Consider the following 18,449-nt stretch of genomic DNA (forward strand, 5'->3'; position numbering starts at 1 on the left):
TGGGTATGATTAAAAACCTGTAAAATCTGTAACAAAAGGGGTAACTTAAAACTTGTAAGACTGAGGCTGATAGTTTAAAATGTATACACAGGTAGTCTTAAAGGGAACTGGGCTTGCTACCATTCTAGCTTCTGTACCCTCATCAGGATGGAGGTAGCCATGTGGTTGACAGCCATCTTTGCTAGGCTTGGAAAGGATGGATTTTACCATGTGACTTCACTCTCATCTTGATTAAAAGTGACCACATGAGCCAGGCGGTGGTGGCGCACGCCTTTAATCCCAGCACTCGGGAGGCAGAGCCAGGCGGATCTCTGTGAGTTCCAGGCCAGCCTGGGCTACCAAGTGAGTTCCAGGAGAGGCGCAAAGCTACACAGAGAAACCCTGTCTCGAAAAACCAAAAAAAAAAAAAAAAAAAAGTGACCACATGACATAAGCCAACCAAGGAAAAAAACCAATTCCTTCTAGCCATGAAGCACAAACCGGATGATTTGTCCACTATTTTCGATCACCTCGTGGTTGCTGGGAACTAAGCCCAAGTCCTCTGTAAGAAGAGCAAGTGCTGTTAACTGCTGAGCCATCTCTCCAGCCCCTCAAAATTTATCTTGAATCTTAAATGCAAGGAAAAAAATCTTTAATAACATACAAATTGGACCTAGAACTCAGTGGAAACTGGCATATGGTTTTCTCATCATCTCAGCCCCAGTGGGCTAACAAGACCATGCTATGAGCAAAGTAGGCTAAGTGAGGGTCCATCCCTTGGGCGGCCATCCTTTCCTGGCACTGATTTATTTCTGCCTCTGGATTCTGGACTACAGGACTTCACCATTCTCACATTTTGTGACATTTTCTTTTTCATTTCTTTTCAGACAGGGTCTCTCTATGTAGTCCTGACTGGAACTCACTATGTAGACCAAGTTTGACTTGAAACTCACAGATATCCACCTGCCTCTGACTCCCAAGTACTGGACTAAAGGTGTGCACCACCACACCTGGTTTCTTGTGACTTTTTCTTAAGCTAGTTTGGGTTGGTTTCACAGTTTGTATATGGTTTGGGTGTGTCCCATGGAGGGTCACATCCTGGAAGCTAGGTTCCCAGTGTGACATTGTTGACCTACTATGGTCTTAAAGAGGTGGGACCAATGCTGGAAGTCTTTAACTCGGTGTGGGCACCACTGTCTAAAGAGGTTAGTATTGGTCTTCAGAGTTTATATAGCTCTTCTGGAAATAAGGCCACCTCATGTATGCTACCTCAGCTGTAAGCCCTCGAATCTCTGGTTTTCTTTTTCTCCATCATGTTGTGACCCAAGTAAAGGGGCTCTCAGAGGCTGAGTGGACAAGGGCACTTGACCTTGGACTCCTTTTATTTTTCAGACAGGTTCTCTTGTAGCTCATGCTGGCATTGAATTTGCTATATAGGTGAGACTGACTTTGAACTCCTGATCCTCTTGCCTCTACCTCCCAAGTACTGAGATCACAGACCTGAGCTACCTGCCTCTGAGCTTGGATTTTCAGCCTCTAAATCTGTGATTAACATATTTGTAGTGGGTAGCCATTCCAGCTTTGATCTGGAAGTTCCAACCCCCATTGAGACTTCGGCAACTGTCACGCCTACAAGGCGGGGCCAAGGGAGGCACCTGGGGACCCGAGATCTGGATCGGCGGGCGCTCTCTCTGTTGCGGGAACCTGGACTGGAGAGGTGGACCAAGCAGAGCTCCAGAGAACACCGCTGGACTGTGCGATACACCTTCCCCAGACCCCGCGACCTACCTATCCCTTAATTTGTTAAGTTACACCATTAAATAAATCTCCTTTTAACTACGTGGAGTGGCCTAATAATTTCACCAATACATACTTTTTTTTTTTAAACTTTATAAAGTACTTGGCTTCAAGTATTCTATTATAACAACGGAAAATGTGCTACATTCCTAAGGCAATAGGGACATTGAGGTTCATTGGCATACAAAGAAATCTGGAGTGCATTTCCTGTGTGGTCCCTGATAATTTGTTGAGTTTTCTAGTGGAACCCTATAATTGTCGCAGAATGTAATGTCTAGGTTATCCATTTGAATGGAGGAACATAGGGAATCAATAATTACTTTCAGAGTTTATACTTAATTAATGAGTTGCTGTTGGAATAAGCCCATTTTCAGCTAGGCATAGCCACATACGCCTGTGGTCACAACATTCAGGAGGCTGAGGCAGGTTTGAGATCAAGAATTCAAGACCAGCCTAGGCAAATAGAGATTCTGCCTTGAATCACATAAAATAAAACTTAAAAGTCTCTTATAAAGTATCTTTCTTTCTTAATTTGATAACCCCCCCCAATTTAATGTACAATTTTTTTTTTTTTGAGGCAGTCTCATTCTGTAACCAAGGCTTTGCTTGGATGGAGTTCATGTCAATCCTCCTGCCTGAACCTTCTGAGATCTGGGATTACAGACATGAGTCACCATAGCCCTCAGATGAACTCTTTGCAATATGGTAAATTACATTGTTTTCTTTACTGGCCCAGGAGAAAAGATACTGATAATTAAGTTCAGATTTTTTCAAGAAAAAAAATATGACATGTAGTTAAGACAAAAGCACATATAGTGCTGGGGAAATTTTATTTTAAAATTTAAAAATTAATGAAGGCACTTCAGAAGCCCCAAGCAGGCACTTCTCTCAGCTTCTCCAGGACACACTTCCAAGCTAGTCTGTTTGCTTTGGCACTCTCACACCATGTAGAGATTTTTGTCTCCACCGCTTGGCAGATTTGGGGTAATGTAGAACCCACACTTAAGGCTTGGCACAGAATCTCTCACACACTCTTCATTTCCCATGTGCCTGAGTCTGGCAGCTGCTTCTGTATAAATGTTTGGAGGAAGGTGATGATGTGAACCCAGAGATGCTGAGAACAGTTTGGAACTAAAATGCCAGGCACACCAGCACAACAGAGGCCCAGTTGCTTTCTAGGGGAGTTTGTCTCACTTCCCTTGACTTGTGTCCACATCCAAAAATCTGGAAACCTCACAGTTTCTAAGCATCCTGTTCCAGTAAGTGCAAGTTGCCATCAGTTTCATCAGTTTGAAAAGGTTGCTTTAATAATATGGAGAAATGGGGCTGGGGATTTAGCTCAATTATCAGAGTGTTTGCCTAGTATGCAGGAGACCTGGAGTTTGGTTTATCAGTGCTGCATGTCCTGGGCATGCTGGGTCACATGTGTAATTCCAGGAGTTGGGAGGTAGAGGCAGGAGGATCAGAGGCTCAAGGTCTTACAGTCTGGACTATGTGAACATTGCCTCAGGAAAGTGGAAGGGCAATATGGTCCACAAAGGTTCTAATGCCACTGTGCTGGTATCTGTATTACATGAGCTACGGACGAAAGAGCAAGCAATAGTGACCAAGTATCAGGTGCCTATGGAGAGCCTGCTCCAAGGCCACCACCAGGGTAAGGCAAGAAAATCCATGAAGGCGGTGGATAGACCTTTTCTATCTGAGGGTATTCAGAAACAAGTTTCTGTCTATCTGACTAGTAAAATGAGAAAACACACATGCTTTCCGATGGTGAAGACCATCCATAAAAAGCTGCATCACACTTAACAGTAAAAGACAATACTTCCTTTCTAAAAGGAACAAGCCAAAGATAGCCACACTGACCACTCCTTCAGTGCAACACTGGAAGTTCTAGCCCCTGAAATAAGAAAAGCACACAGACTGGAAAGGAAAAATGAAACAATGAATGACATTGTTATCTGCATAGGAAATCACAAAGAATTCGAAAGAGTGCAACTGACTAGTTGAGTGGTAATTGCACATATATTTTATAAGAAATTACCAAACCATTTTGTATCTACAGAAATATAATTGATTCTCGTGAATTCTTTGTTTTTCTTATTTCAGAAAGGAAAGCATGCTTATAAAGGTATAGAGGAAAAGGACAAGTTACGCTTTTCTGAATAATTCAGAAAGGGGACTTACTTACAACCCAGAGTGGCTGCCTGTAAACTACTGAACTAGGTGCAGGGGTTCTGGGAAGAAAATGGTCACTGATGCCCATCTCTTAGTATGGTTTAAGGTAGTCCACCTTCCTCGGAGTCTTCCCTCAACCAAAGTAATTGAACTGGGATGTTATGTCTCCACCCAGGCCAAAGACTCCACTCCATTGACCAGGAGTCTTTTCTACTCTAACAGGGGCCTGGTATTCTTTTCTTGTATACCTAGATTTCACTTGCTAAGGTTTTGTTCAAGATTTTTAAGCCTGGTTTTCAAAGACAGATCTCCAGAATCTAGCTACATTGCTGTATACTAACAAGCCTACCATGTGATTTGATTTGTTCTGTCTGTCTGTTCTTGGTATTGTCTTAGTTAAGGTTTCTATTGCTGTGAAAAGACACCATGACCATGGCAGCTATTATAAAGAAAACATTTAATTGAGGGGGCTCACTTACAGTTTCAGTGGTTCAGTCCATTATTATCATGGCAAGGAGCATGGCAGCAGGCAAGCAGATTTGGTACTAGAGAAATAGCTGGGAGACCTACATCTTAGATGCAACAGGAAGTTGACTGAGACACTGGGTGGTATCCTGAGCATAAGAAATCTCAAAGTCCACCCCCACAGTGACACACTTCCTCCCAACAAGGCCATATCAACTCCAACAAAGCTATACCTAATAGTGCCACTCCCTATGAGATTATGGGGGCCAATTACATTCAAACTACCACAGGTATCAAAGATATACTGGTCTTATATAAGTTGAGAAGTATTCTTTTAGAAGAGATTGAAAAAAAAATAATAAAGGGAGATATCAACTAAACCCTCCCACCTTCCACAGAAACTCATTTAACAAGTAGACTTCACCTATATATAAAATACAAAACTAATAATTTTATAAGAAGATATAACCGTAAGCAAGGGCACAGTGAAACCACAGAACTTAAATTCTACATGGGTAGAAAGCTTTATTGGGGATATCTCCTGAATAGCCTATGCTACACAGAGAAACCTTGTTTCAAAAAACAAACAAACAAAACCAAAAATAAAATAAAAAGAGAAAAAGAGCCAGTGTGCTCAACTATTTGCTTCACTAGTAAAAGGAGACTTAACAATTTCAGCAGTAACTTAGAGACAAAGGCTCTAAAATAAAGAAAAACAAACAAACAACAAAATGACAACAACACAAAACTAATGCAACTGATGAGAACCTGAGGTAGAAGCTGGTCAGGTAGAGCAGGGATCCCAAGTAGCAACTTGGAGTCTTTGTCAAAGGCCAGGAATGCTCAAAGGGAGTTCTGGTCCTTGGTTCCTTGTCGTCTCCTAACCCTGCCCAGATGCTAAAAGTGAGGATGTAACAACTCAGAGGATATCCCAATACCTTGTGTGTGGGCCAAGTGGATGGACAGACTACCTCCCCCTGCCTTGCCCCAGTGTCTGCCATCAGCCCTCTGAAAAGACCCCAGACTACTAGCTTGATGGTACCTCATTTCCTGGAACCCACTCTTACTAGATAGGAGCTCTGCTTTCTGTGAATTCCCATCCACGAATCAATAACAAACTTCTAACTCACCCTCTGTGTTCTGTGAACTTCATTCTTTGAATTCACCAGACGATAACTTGGAAGTCACTGACTCAGTCAGAGTTTTATGTGAACCTGAGTATCTGGCATCCCAGCCCCTGAGAGGCCTACTTGAAGCAAGAACTAAGTTCCTGTGGACTCAAAAGATAACTCATTTTTCTGGTATCATAATCCACTAAAGAGTTGAGTTTCTCAGGAACTCCTTAAATCAAGGAGTAGTTCTGGCCTATAATCTCATAACTCAGAGTAAGAGGAAGATGTGAGCTTAAAGCCAGTCTGAGCTACATAGCAAGACCCTGTCTCAAACCAAGGGCTGGGATGTGGCTTGGTGGGAGAATACTAACTAGCCTAGTGCATATGGGCTAGGTTTTATTCCTAGTACTGAAAAAAAAAAAAAAAATCAAACCAATTACATTTGAATCTCTACTTGATCTGAATTAGAGGTAACAAAAATTTCCTTGAAATAAGAAGTGTCTGTAAGGGCGGTGGTGGTACACACCTTTAATCCCAGCACTGGGAGGCAGAGGCAGGCGCATTTCTGTGAGTTTGAAGCCAGAATGGTCTACAGAGCGAGTTCCAGGACAGCTAGGGGCTACACAGAGATATCTTGTCTCAAACATTCGTGAGGTGGGGGTGGAAGGTGTCTGTAAATTATACTCATAATCACCCTATGATGTCATTCACAGTGATTGGTCAGTGTTGGAGAATTCAGACATATCCCAGGAGCATTTTCTGGATGAACAGCCCAACAGGGGTGCTTTATAACAAAGACAGTCTTGTGTAGAGGTTCTATTGTTCTTTATTATAATGAGCAATTTATGTAACAGGTGCTATTTTTTTCCTTCCTCTTTCAGAAACTGTTTAAACTGCCAGGATTTTGATATTGCTCTGAGATTTGCATCTTTAAAAAACATGCTTTCTTGGTAAACTTAGGTTTTTACACTAAAGATGGCAACATTAACATTAAACATAAACCCAGAAAATTTATACTGCCTTTCAGAAGGGGCTGTATCGTTAATTGCTACAGTCCATTTTGGTTTTATTTCCTTTAACTTAGACAAAGCACATTCAGTTTTCCTGTGAGTGGTCAGTTAATAGTTCTTACAATCTATACCAGATGGCCTTTAATCTTACAAAGAATTGGAGTTTCCTTTATACCAGCATACCCATCCCTCCAAAATATTCTAAAAATCTAAAGGACAGGTGGATTTCTTGTTGTTGTTGCTATAAATAGAAAAATGACTGCAGAGTCCACGAACATTTCAAATGTAATTATGGGCAATGTAAAAATCAAACTGCCTTTCCAAGGAACTGTCTTCTTAAACAGTTAGTCATACTTTCAGGTATTTTTTTCTAGAATAGTCAGTCTGAAGTGCATATAATGAAACAAACCAACACTATACAAACTAGTAAAAATACAAACTAGTAAAAACATCTTGTACTTTTATTCGTAGGTTAGTTCTATATGCAAATTACTAAGCATGGAAAAAAAGTTCACAGCTTCCATCCTTTTTGATAGAGAAATAAGTTATCTCAGTAGCTACTTAGATCTGTCCCCTGCCTTCAGAGAGATTAAGGTGCTTATAAGGTATATATATGTATTTTTTAAATTTATTTTTAATCTTTACACAGAAGAATGGACACCATTTTTTACATATATTGTAAAAAGTCTTCTAGAAAGCTAAATTAGAGTAACACTGTACTTGTAGGAAATGAACTTCATACAATATAAAAATCTTATAAATTCTATAGTTCATATAATTATGACAAATCTGTGGAAATACACAGTATAAAATGTGAATATATGAATTATTTACAATTAGAACAATTATGTAAGGGAAACATTTTTAAAAAAAATTTACGTGTGTGACTATTTTGCCTGCATTTATGTTTGTGTGGGCATTATGGGCACACAATGCTCACAGAGGCCACGAGAGGCACTGGATCTCCTGGAACTGGAATTACATACGGTTGTGACCTGCCATGTGGGTGCTGGGAAGCAAACTCAGATGCTCTGCAAAAGCACCTTTGTTCTTTACTGTGGAGCTGTCTCTCTAGTCCCAGTGAAGAACAACTTCACGATGGTCAGAAAAGGATATTTTTTCATACTCTAGAAAGGTGGCTTCACCCCCATTATCCCTTATACTATTTCTGTGTACTTGAGATCACAAAGACAGTACCCAGTTATTTGACTCTCTGTTTTTTTCTCGCTTGGAATTGTTCTGTTTTGTTTTTCACAGATTTAATCAGCAAAGACAAGGCAGGATCTATGGGCCGCTTCTGTGCTGGCTTTCCCGTGTCCTGCTGAGCTCGTTCTACTGCTTGAGTAAGTAGTTCTTCTTTGCGTTCTCGCTGCCGGGCTTTCTCCTCAAGAATTTTTTCCATAGCTTTTGTTTTCTTGAAATTAGGATCAGAGGGATCCAAATTGAACAAGTGGGAAGTGTACATTGCCTGAAACCGTGTGTCGCTAACATTTACCTGCAAATCCAAAAGGAACAAATAGGTAAATAAAGGCAAAGAGCTGTTGCTTACTAGTACACAAGTGTGCACACTGTGCAATAAGACATTAGAACCATTTCTACAATTTCAATGAGTTTTTTACTTTGTTATTTGAGACAAAGTCTGTCTTTTAATTCTAGGCTGGACTGGAACTTGCAGGTTTTGAACACAGGATCCTCCTGGCCTTGGCCTCCTGAGAGCTGGGATTACAGGAATGTGCCACCATGTCCAGGGTAGACTCAATGGAATCATAAGGCCTGTGCTTCAACCACAATGTGAAAGGTGTGCTGTTCTCTTCCCCCACACCAATCTATTTGAAAGAGAAGAATAGTGGCCTGTGTGTATAGTGGTCTGTAACTTGGGATGATTACTTTGACTGACTAGAGAAGTAGTTCCCAAGGCTTCCGCTCCTTGCTTAGCATAAGACTGACTTCTGTCCATCATAAATAAGTCAACTGCGACACTGTCTAACTGCCCGAGTTTAAGCAGTCACTGCACTCTGTGTAATTTTAAGAAATTTTAAACTTGGTATCAAGAAAAAGTAGCTACTAGCTAAACCAGGTAGCATGGGGCAGTATTCCCAGATACTCAGGAGGCTGACTCTGAAGGATTTCAAATTCAAGGCCACCTTGGGCAGCTGTTTCAAAATGCAAAATGGTAGTTGCAGAGGCTGCTCAATGGTAGAGTGCTTGCCTAAACCCATGTAAAGTGCCAGGTTCAATCACCCTGGAAACGTGTGGGGGTGGAGAAGGGGGAGCAAAGAAATCCACCCTCCAGTCCAAGATTTGGTAAGCTACAAACCCCAAACTATCCTCTATGTTTCTACAGAAAGCATTATGGTTCTAGCTTGAAAAGTGTACCCTTCAATCCAGCCAGGCTTAGTAATGAACAACAAAGAAAAACCTGAGTCTACTGGACAGGGATCATAGCTTTACTTAGTTACAGTGATGGCAACAGACAGGATACCAAGAACAACAAAGGAAATCTCATGAAAATTCTGTGTGCGTGCACGTGTATGTGCATATGTACAGGTGCCTGTGCCTGCATGTAGAGACTAGAGGTTGATGACAGGTATCTTCCTTTATTGCTCTCTACCTTATATTTTTGAGACGGTTTCTTTCATGGAAGCTGGAGTGTGGTGATATTTTATTTGTATGTTAATAAATAAAGTTTGGCTGGAGATCAGAGGACATAGCAAGCCATAAACACAAAAGTCAGGCAGTGGTAGCACACGTCCTTCTGATCACTTGGCAGGCAGGGTCTCTGTGTGTTCAAGGACACACTAGGGAACAGCCAAGCATGGTGACACACGTCTTTAATCCCAGTACCAACCATAGGGGGACCTGGAGGACTATAAAGACAGGCAAGGAAGTGAGGTAGCTGGGCTAAGAGCCAATGAGAGGGCAGAAGAGCAAGGCAATAAAGGTGCATATTAGACAGGAAGTGGTCCTTTTGGTAGCTGCAGAGCTGGAGAGGTGAGGTCAGTGGCTCTCACTATTTCTCTGATCTCTAAGGCTTTCACCCTTATATTTGGCTCCATGTTTCTTATTTAATAAGACCGTTTAGAAATTCTTCTATACTGGAGCTTCATCACCTGGGTAGGCTGGCTGTCAGCAGGCCCCTGGGATTGGCCTGTCTCCATCCCCCACAGCCCTGCCTGGGGTTATAATCATATGCTACTGCTCTTAGCTTTTATGTGGGTGCTGGGATCCAAACTCAGGTCTCATGATTGTTCAGCAAGTTCTTTACCCACTGATCCATCTCCACAGCCCTCATGAAAAAAAAAAAAGTTATCTGTGTGTTGTGTAGAGGCTAGAGGACAACACGAGGGTGTCAGTTCTCCCGCTATGTGGAATACAGGGACTGAACTCAGGTTCTAAATCTTAGTGGCAAGTGCATGGTTATTTATGTGTGAAGGTAGAGCTCATAATTAGAAATTATTCTTTGCTTTTTTTTTTATTAGAAAACCAATTAATCAGAAACTTCAAGGGAACAGAAGCATATATGAAAAGGTGGAGCAATAGGGACCTTGTAATCCTTCTCCATGCTATGAAGAAGTCTATGTCCTTCCCTCCACTTTGACCAAATTCAAAACTCACCCATCTTTTCTTCCAAGTTCACTAATGGAAACTGTTAAGTAATTCCTAGTGGATATTTTAAAGCTTTCTGTGGAGGGCTCAAACTCATGTGTATGGCCATTAGGACCACTCACTCACCGTAACAAGAAAACTGAAGAGGACAGGCAATGTGATACACAGAAATTAAAAAAGCATTGCTCACCATGTTGGCTACTGTACACCATGAGAGTGAACCCACTGTCATGTGACCCCTCCATGCTTAGCTGACCTCTCACAGCATGAACATCACGGCTTCTGGTTTTAACATTTAAAGGCCACAGATTTTTGTTGTAACACAGCTACCAAATTAAAGGTAACTATCTCACCTAGAGCTCAAACAGTGATGTGCTCCACTCTGGGATGAACTGTGTTAGATTAAAGGACAGTTGCTTTGTCAACATTATGGGCCCTTGAGAAGGGCTTTTCAAGGGTAAGTTCATGCTTAATTTCTATATCCAGAGCTGACTTTTTTTCTTTTGGTTTTTTTGAGACAGGGTTTCTCTGTGTAGTTTTGGTGCCTGTCCTGGATCTCACTCTGTAGACCAGGCTGGCCTTGAACTTACAGAGATCCGTCTGGCTCTGCCTCCCAGTGCTGGGATTAAAGGCGTGTGCCACCACACCTGGCCAGAGCTGACTTTATACTGAACTCCACCTTCAAGAAGCTAATAATGACTTGTGCTGCCGGTTACCTCAAAGTCATCCTCAAGTAACTCCTTCTTTTTCATAAGCTGTTTCTTCTTCTTTTTGCTCAGATTCTGGTGCTCCACAATCTTGTCATAGTTGAAGTGTTTCTTGCTATCCTCGTCCTCATCCATTACAAGCAAGGCCATTTCCGCCTATGGAGAGAAAAACGAACAAACAAAACCTGAAATGTACAGTGGAGTTTTCCTGCACTGCTACTCTGAGAATTGCTTATACTCAATGACTGGAGAGTAGAAAGAGGCCCAAGATACAGTACAGCTTTGATCCATTCCACGCTGTGATGTGAGGATTAGCTACAGGGGAGGAGGGAAGTAACAGTCTTTATGCAAAGGACAGACTTCCATTCCTGTAGAGTCATCGGATTAGCAGGCAAAGGAATAGAGCCCCGGGTCTATCAAATACATTTCATCTTCACCTTGTTCTTTTTAAGTAATGACAGGAAATTTACTTTGTGATTCAAATTACAGTTTCCAGATGTGTACTTTAGCAACTAGGAAAAATCTTTTACTCTTTTTTTTTTCTTGCCTCTTTCAATACTGATATACTTTCATGAGCTAGACTCAGCATTTGCTTCAGAGACCAAGCATTCTGTTTCTACTGATTATGAGATTAGAGAGACACTTCAAGAGTCAAATAAACTGCCACAAGCACACAGGAGCATGCTCCCTGACCTTTACACACAAGAATACTTTAATTTCCTTTCCTTCCATCACTGGCACTTCCATCACATTCGACTTCCTTATAGAGCCACGTCCCATGAACACATGGATCTTTAAGTAACTATATGAGTACTTACATGTAATGGATAGATAATAGAAAAATGCATTAAACTGACCAGTTTAGGTGGCCAGTCAAGGCCCACTGCCAGAGCCACAGGGTTATACATAAGCATCGCAGCATTTCTAATGAAGATTTAGCATTTGTACATTAAACTTATATTTACTACTAATAAAAGAGAAAGCATTTGATGCTGTGGGCTGCAGAAATATAAAGTAGGAATTCAGCTGACAATGGCAAAAGCTAGTACCTGGAATAGCAGGGCTCTTTCAGAGGATAAAGTCAAGCCTCAAGGAGTCTTGGTGATATCGGCTTTTGAATATATTAGCTGTGTCCTCCAATGAATTTTTTGTGTGCTATGTAGCTTTCCCATTTGATTGATCATTCATTGGGCACAATTTTTCCCCTATACAATTTGGGGTATTTGGATAACATCCCACAACTGTGTGCCTTTCTGTAATTCTGTAATCTCCATTAGCAAGTATCTGGTCAGGACCATCTCCAGACAAAAGTACTTTATTTCAGATATTTCTCAAACATCCAAGGACAGACTGCAGATACATAAGCACTCAGACCACCTGCTAATTTCCTGCGATAAGGTAAAAAATATCTTACTGAGAAAACTGCCAAGACCAGGGGGATGTTAGGTACAAAGCTTTGTTTCTTGTGCAAATTAAGCTTAAACCCTCCTTTCTCCCATAGCCCAAGTCTGCCTTTAACATAGAACAAAAGGGCTTTTACATACCAGGGACATCAAGCTGTAACACAGGCTATCTAGCTACAGAGTTCACTTCCCCCACCCTGCCAGAAAACGACACAGCCAAGATTTGGCTGAGACAGATCCAATTCCAAAGGAAAATAAGGCAGTTTTATTTTACTCATGATTTAGTGACATAAAACTCCTTATACTTACTTTACCTAACTACTTCTAAGAATATAGTTTGAGCACACAAATTCCCCATTTTGATCTATTAACCGATTAGCTCTTAGTTGACCCCACCTCCTTTAATCACTCCCCTTCTGGGTTGCAAATGACACTGACAATTACTGTTCTTTGTGTGGATCTTATCACCTCTCTGTTTGACCCTCAAAGAATTCAAGCCATGTGACCTTGCTTTAGCAGAGTATTGCTGATTGCTCGGGTATATAACTGTAAACCTCAGAGACTTGAGGAGAACTAAGATGGAGAACTGAGATGGGGTAGTTCTAAGATAGAACATAAAGAGAACAGCAGAAAAATGTAGAGACTCTGGGAAAAGTCTATGAAGGGCTGGACGCCTATAGTCTTTGTTAATTTGACAAGCTATAATGGAAACTGTAATATGGTTGATTCAAATAGAACCAAAGGATATGGAAATACTATTTTATGTTTCAATAACAATATTTTCTGTTTCAGTCATCCTAGAGGGTGAGAATAAGAATGTCTCTTCTTAGTCACAAAGGTCTTGAGAAACTTTGACTTCATATTAGCTGGAGAAACAGTGTTTGGTTAAAGTTAACATTTAAAAACTATGTGGCTAAAATACTTATGTATCTTATAATGATACAAAATTCAATGGAAAAATCAGTTTTAAAATTTGACACTAAAAACTCACATGAACCACATCAATTGCCCATATTAATCATCAATAAACACTCAACAATGACCACTTTCTACCTTTTGTTTTTCTAGTTCAGTTTTGTCCTCTGAAGATGTGTCGTCTTTTGCAGATTTCGTTGTCTTTTTCTTTATACCTGGTACAACAAACCAACAGAGGACAGACAGTTAAAATGACAGGATTAACAGCCAAAATCTATTTATATTCTGAATAAAATGCAAAATATCTAGGAATAATCTTAACAACAAATGTCAAAATTACAGGAAGGAAAAGCACAACCCTGAAAGAAGGCCATGGCTATAAACATAGTACACAAGCCTTCTGGAAGGCGACTTAGCATCGAAAGGAAGGCATTTTTGTTGGTGTGGTGGCACATTTCTCTAATTCTAGCACTCAGCAGAGGAAGAAGGGTTCTGAGTTCTAAGTTTGATATATAGTGAGACCATCAAAAAAACCAAAGCAAAGCAGCAAAGCAGCAGTATTTAATAAAGAGAATCACTAAACCATGGACTGAACACAATGGCTTAGTCCTTTTGAAGTGAAGGAACACCCTCCCCCTCCCTGACACATACACACAAGTTATTTAAAAGGATGAACAATTTGCTTCATCCTAGAAACAGAGAATTGGGTTATGCACTTATCTGAAAAACAGGTTTTTTTTTTTTTGCTTATATGTTTTTGTTTTTAAATTAAATTTTAAATTAAATAAATTAATTTTTAAATTAATTTATTTTGGTTTTTCTGTATGTGGCTATGCATGTACCACATCAAATGTGAAGGCCAAAGGACAACTTGTGGGAGTTGGTTTTTGTTGGTCTTAATGCAGCGGTGCAATGTTACTCAGTAAGCGGCGCTGTTACCATGCGAGAAAAGTCACTATCAGAGTTTTATTAGAAGAGGACAGAAGAGAATGTGATCAGGTCTATGGAAGACATGTTCAGAGGGAAATGGGGGTGGGGGTGGGGGTGGAGAAGGGGAGGAGTCTGTGATCCGCTTTTTATGGATTCCCCTGCACATACGCATGTGTTTATAGAGCTACGCCACGCATGCGCATAGATTGCGTGCTCACGCTGCGTAGAAGTTACGCAAACGCGGCGCAGAGATTCCGTAGGGCCTAAAGCCCTGGAATGACTAAATATCTGACCAGCACATGGGCGGTCATGTAGCTAGGGGAGTGGCCAGGAATTCCAACAGTTTTCCTTTTCTACCATGTGGGTCCTGGGGATCAAACTCAGGTCTTGGTTGTAGCAGCAAGCACCTTTACATTCTGATATCCTGCACATAAGTGTCCATACCAAGTAATTGCCTGGTACCCATGGAGGTCAGAAGAGGGCATTAGATCCCTCGGAACTGCTACAGTTGAGTTGCCATGTGGGTGCTGGGAACTGAAATGTTATTCTCTGCAAAAGAGTGAGTGCTTTTAGCCACTGAGCCATCTCTCCAGCCCCAAATATGGAATTTAATAATGGCAGCTACCTGTAGGGTTATTCTATGGCCTTCATGAATTAGGAAACTATAAGAATGTAGTTACTGCTTGACACATAGTCCTATAAGATGCCTGCAATTATTTCCACTTTTGTCTGATTATACATATATATCTCAAGTTCCTTAGTAATTATGCTGATACTATGACTTTGTTCTTTCTTTTGTGTGTCTGAGTGTGGGGACTTCAAAGGTAGATGGAGTCAGGGTGATAAAGTATGAAAGATTAATCTGAAAACTGTTAGAATGTTACTGCATCACTGATTCTCTGTGTACTGTGGGACACTGTCTTCTTTCGATAAACTGCTTTTTCTTCCATTGAATAGAAAGCAACAAACTTGGGCTGGGGATATAGCTCAGTTAGTAGAGTGCTTGCCTAGCAGGCATTAAGTTCTGTATTTGCTCCTCAACACAACATAGAACCAGGCATGGTGGTTCAACTCATGCCTGCAACTGAAGTACTTGGGAAGTGGAGGTAAGAGGTTACCCTTAGCTAACAGGGAGTATGAAGCCAACTTGAGCTATATGAGACTCTGTCTCCAAACGAACAAAACAAAAAATAACCCAATGTAGTGGTCTGAATGAGAACTGTCCCCCACAGTCTTAGACACCTGTATACTTGGTCCCCAGTTGGTGGTGATGTCTGAGGAGGTTTGCTAGGTATGGCATTACATTGAGAACAGGCTCTGAGTGTTTTTAGTCTCCCTCATTTCCAGTACACTCTCTCTGCTTCATGACTGTACATCAAGATGTGGGCCCTCAGTTTCCTGCCCCTGCCACCATGCCTGCTGTCTCCACCCTCCATTATGGGCTCTAACCTTCTGGAACCATAGACCAAAATAAACTCTTTCTTCTATAAGTTGCCTTGGATATGGTGTTTTATCACAACAGAAATGTAATTAACACACCCCCAATGTTTTCTACAGTAATAACAAATCAAGATGCTAGAAAGATGGCTCAGTGGTTGAGAGCACTTGTTCCTGAAGGAATCCTGAATTCAGTTCACAGCACCCACATGGTGGCTCACAACCGCCTGTAACTCTAGTCCTGGGGATCCAAGGAGAGAGTACACCTTTTTAAAAACTTTTTTGTGAGCGAGACGGTGGTGGTGCATGCCTTTAATCCCAGCACTCTGGAGGCAGAGGTAGGCGGATCTCTGTGAGTTCGAGGCCAGCCTGGGCTACAGAGTGAGTTCCAGGAAAAGAGCAAAGTTACACAAAGAAACCCTGTCTCGAAAACACCGCTCCCCTCCCCTCCAAAAACAACAACAACAACAACACTTTTTTGATCCCAGTCACATGCAGGATACTAGGGAAATGAAAAGTTTGTGTTCTGAAACATTATCTCATCAGGGAATCTCACAGCAAGTAGGAAATATCTCTTAAGACAGTCCTGGTCATACATGCCTTAAATGTCAGCATCAGGACATGCCTGGGTACATAGTGAGATCCTGTCTCAAAAAAATAACAAAGCAAAATAAACAAAGCTTTTTTTTTTAAAATCTCTTGGCAATATAATATTGCAAGAAGTACATAAGGATCAAGTCTATTGACTCACATAAAAACCAAGACTCTAAATCAGATGTGAGAACTTTATAGTTACAGAAAATAAATTGAAATAATTGTTATATTTATAGTAATAGACTCTCAAAGTATCTTTTGTTGTTTTGCCAGTTAAAACATTATAAAGAAAACTGATCATGCCCAGAGACATTCCTGTCCACCAACTTCATGGTACAGGCTGAGTTTGTCCAAATTATTTCTACCTACTATTTCAACCTTTTAAAAACTTCATTTTATGCTCATGTGCAGGGACACACATATGCACAAGCACGCCACAGTTCAGTTTGTGCACAGTCAGAAGACATTTTTGAGACTGATTCTCTCTATCCACTGTGGGGTTCTAGGGAAGAAACTCAGGTCCATCAGGTTTGTGTGACAAACACTTCTACTTTCAGAACCATTTTGTCAGCTCCAACTTTAACCTTTAAACAAGTTCTATAGTCTAGAGCTAACCATGCCTCAAAAATTGTCCATTATTTGTCCTTGAACTGACTTCAAACTGGGCATGCTCAGTAGTGTATTGCTTAATTGAGCATGCTTAGGAATATGCCTACCTCTATGAATGTGTAGGCTCTCTGAGCAACATCTTCATGCTGAAGAGAGCACTGCTTTAGAAAAACCTCTGCGTAGTACTGATCTGTTGCAGGTAATAAATCTCTCTCCATTTTTTTATTTCTTGGCTATTTTTGTTCGTGCCTTTTCACTCGCCAAGATGTAAATCTGTATTTGGTTATAATTAAGCAAAAAGCTTAATGATGTATCTATGGAAAATGATGTGCTATAAAACAAAGTCTGCAATAGAACTATCATAAGGAAATTCTGTATCACTTCTACTGTCTGAGAAAAGCTTCTTCTACTTTAGTTGAATGCTCCATATGGGGCAGACAATAAGGGCTCTCCCTAGATGTAGGTGAGGTCTCAGTATTGAGCAGATGGGGAATGTTAAGACCCTCCACTGACTCCTTCTTGATGCGAATTTCTGCATCCAAGATCACCTATCCTTTCTTCAGGGTGCTACATTGTGGTTTTGCTTAAAAAATAAAACAACAAAACAGTGTTATTTTCACATTTAGCTTATATTCATGTGGGTACTGGCTCTGTCTCTAATCTTTACAATATCCTTGCAGAAGCACATTACAATTCAGAGTCTATCAGCTACCAACTGCTCCTGGGTAATCTGTTACCTTCATTATATTCAACTATAAAGTGAGCTGAAAATGAACTCGAGGACAGGGTGCAAAATCCATACTGTATGCTGTAAACATATAACACACTAGCTGATGAGTCAAATAGGTAAAATATAGTTGAATTTCACGGTGGCTTATAAAATACTTAAAGATGGCAAGACAAAGGATACATTAAAAAAAAACAGGGATGTACTATATACTTAGTCCTACTTTTTCAAAAGCAAAATCTTATTATAGAGTTTATACAATTAGGGTTGGGTTGGGTTGTAGCTCAGTGGTCAAGTGCTTGTCTAGTATTCATGAGGCCTTCTATTTATCCTTAGCACCAAAAAAGGAAAGTTACAAATTAGCAATATGAAAAAATTTCCAATATTTCATTTCCAAAATAAAAAATTAACCTTCATCTTAGAAGTATATTTTCAAAACTCTCATAACTCTCTTGATAACAAGTTTGCAGTTTAGGGTGAAAACTGTAACAAATCTCTGGTGCTCACGCTGGTTTCTAACCCAACCCAAATAAATACCACATCTGGCATCAATCAAAATCAATTCTTTCATATACTAAAAGTTTATGCAATTTTATAAGGTGTGTAAGTTTAGCTCTACAGGATGCCCAAGGGCAAGATTGTTACAAATATACTCAAGTTCACCTTCCTATACTACTGTTTCATGTACAGAATTTGAACTTTTATAAAAAAATTTATTTATTTTACATCCTGACTGTACTTTTTCCTCTCTCCTCTCTTCCTAGTCCCTCCCTGTATCCCCACTCTGTTCTCACCTCCCAATCCATTTCCCCTCAGTTTCTGTTTAGGAAAGGGGAGGTGTCCCATGAGTATCAACAAAACATGGTATATCATACTTCTAATCATCACATCTTGAGTATTTTTTGGAAACTAGGTATATATCCTTAAGTAATGACTGCATTTTACTTTTGAAGTACTAATGTCCCAGATGTATCTTGAAAAAT

General features: G+C 40.5%; 1 protein-coding gene across 1 annotated transcript in view; it reads right to left on the reverse strand.

The window, feature by feature from the left end:
• Positions 1-6,981: 6,981 nt before the first annotated feature.
• The window catches only part of Esf1 (ESF1 nucleolar pre-rRNA processing protein homolog), a 57,795-nt gene continuing 46,327 nt past the window's right edge, over positions 6,982-18,449 (reverse strand). Inside the window, exons 12-14 of the mRNA XM_052722711.1 lie at positions 13,308-13,384; positions 10,861-11,007; positions 6,982-8,033 (exon numbers count right to left, since the gene is read on the reverse strand). Coding sequence (XP_052578671.1) covers positions 7,740-8,033; positions 10,861-11,007; positions 13,308-13,384 — 518 coding nt within the window. The 3' untranslated portion in view covers positions 6,982-7,739. The remainder of the gene's footprint in view (positions 8,034-10,860; positions 11,008-13,307; positions 13,385-18,449) is intronic.

The sequence above is a fragment of the Peromyscus californicus genome, unplaced genomic scaffold, assembly GCF_007827085.1.
Source record: "Peromyscus californicus insignis strain IS unplaced genomic scaffold, ASM782708v3 Scaffold_7__1_contigs__length_154581171, whole genome shotgun sequence".
Lineage (NCBI taxonomy): Eukaryota > Metazoa > Chordata > Mammalia > Rodentia > Cricetidae > Peromyscus > Peromyscus californicus.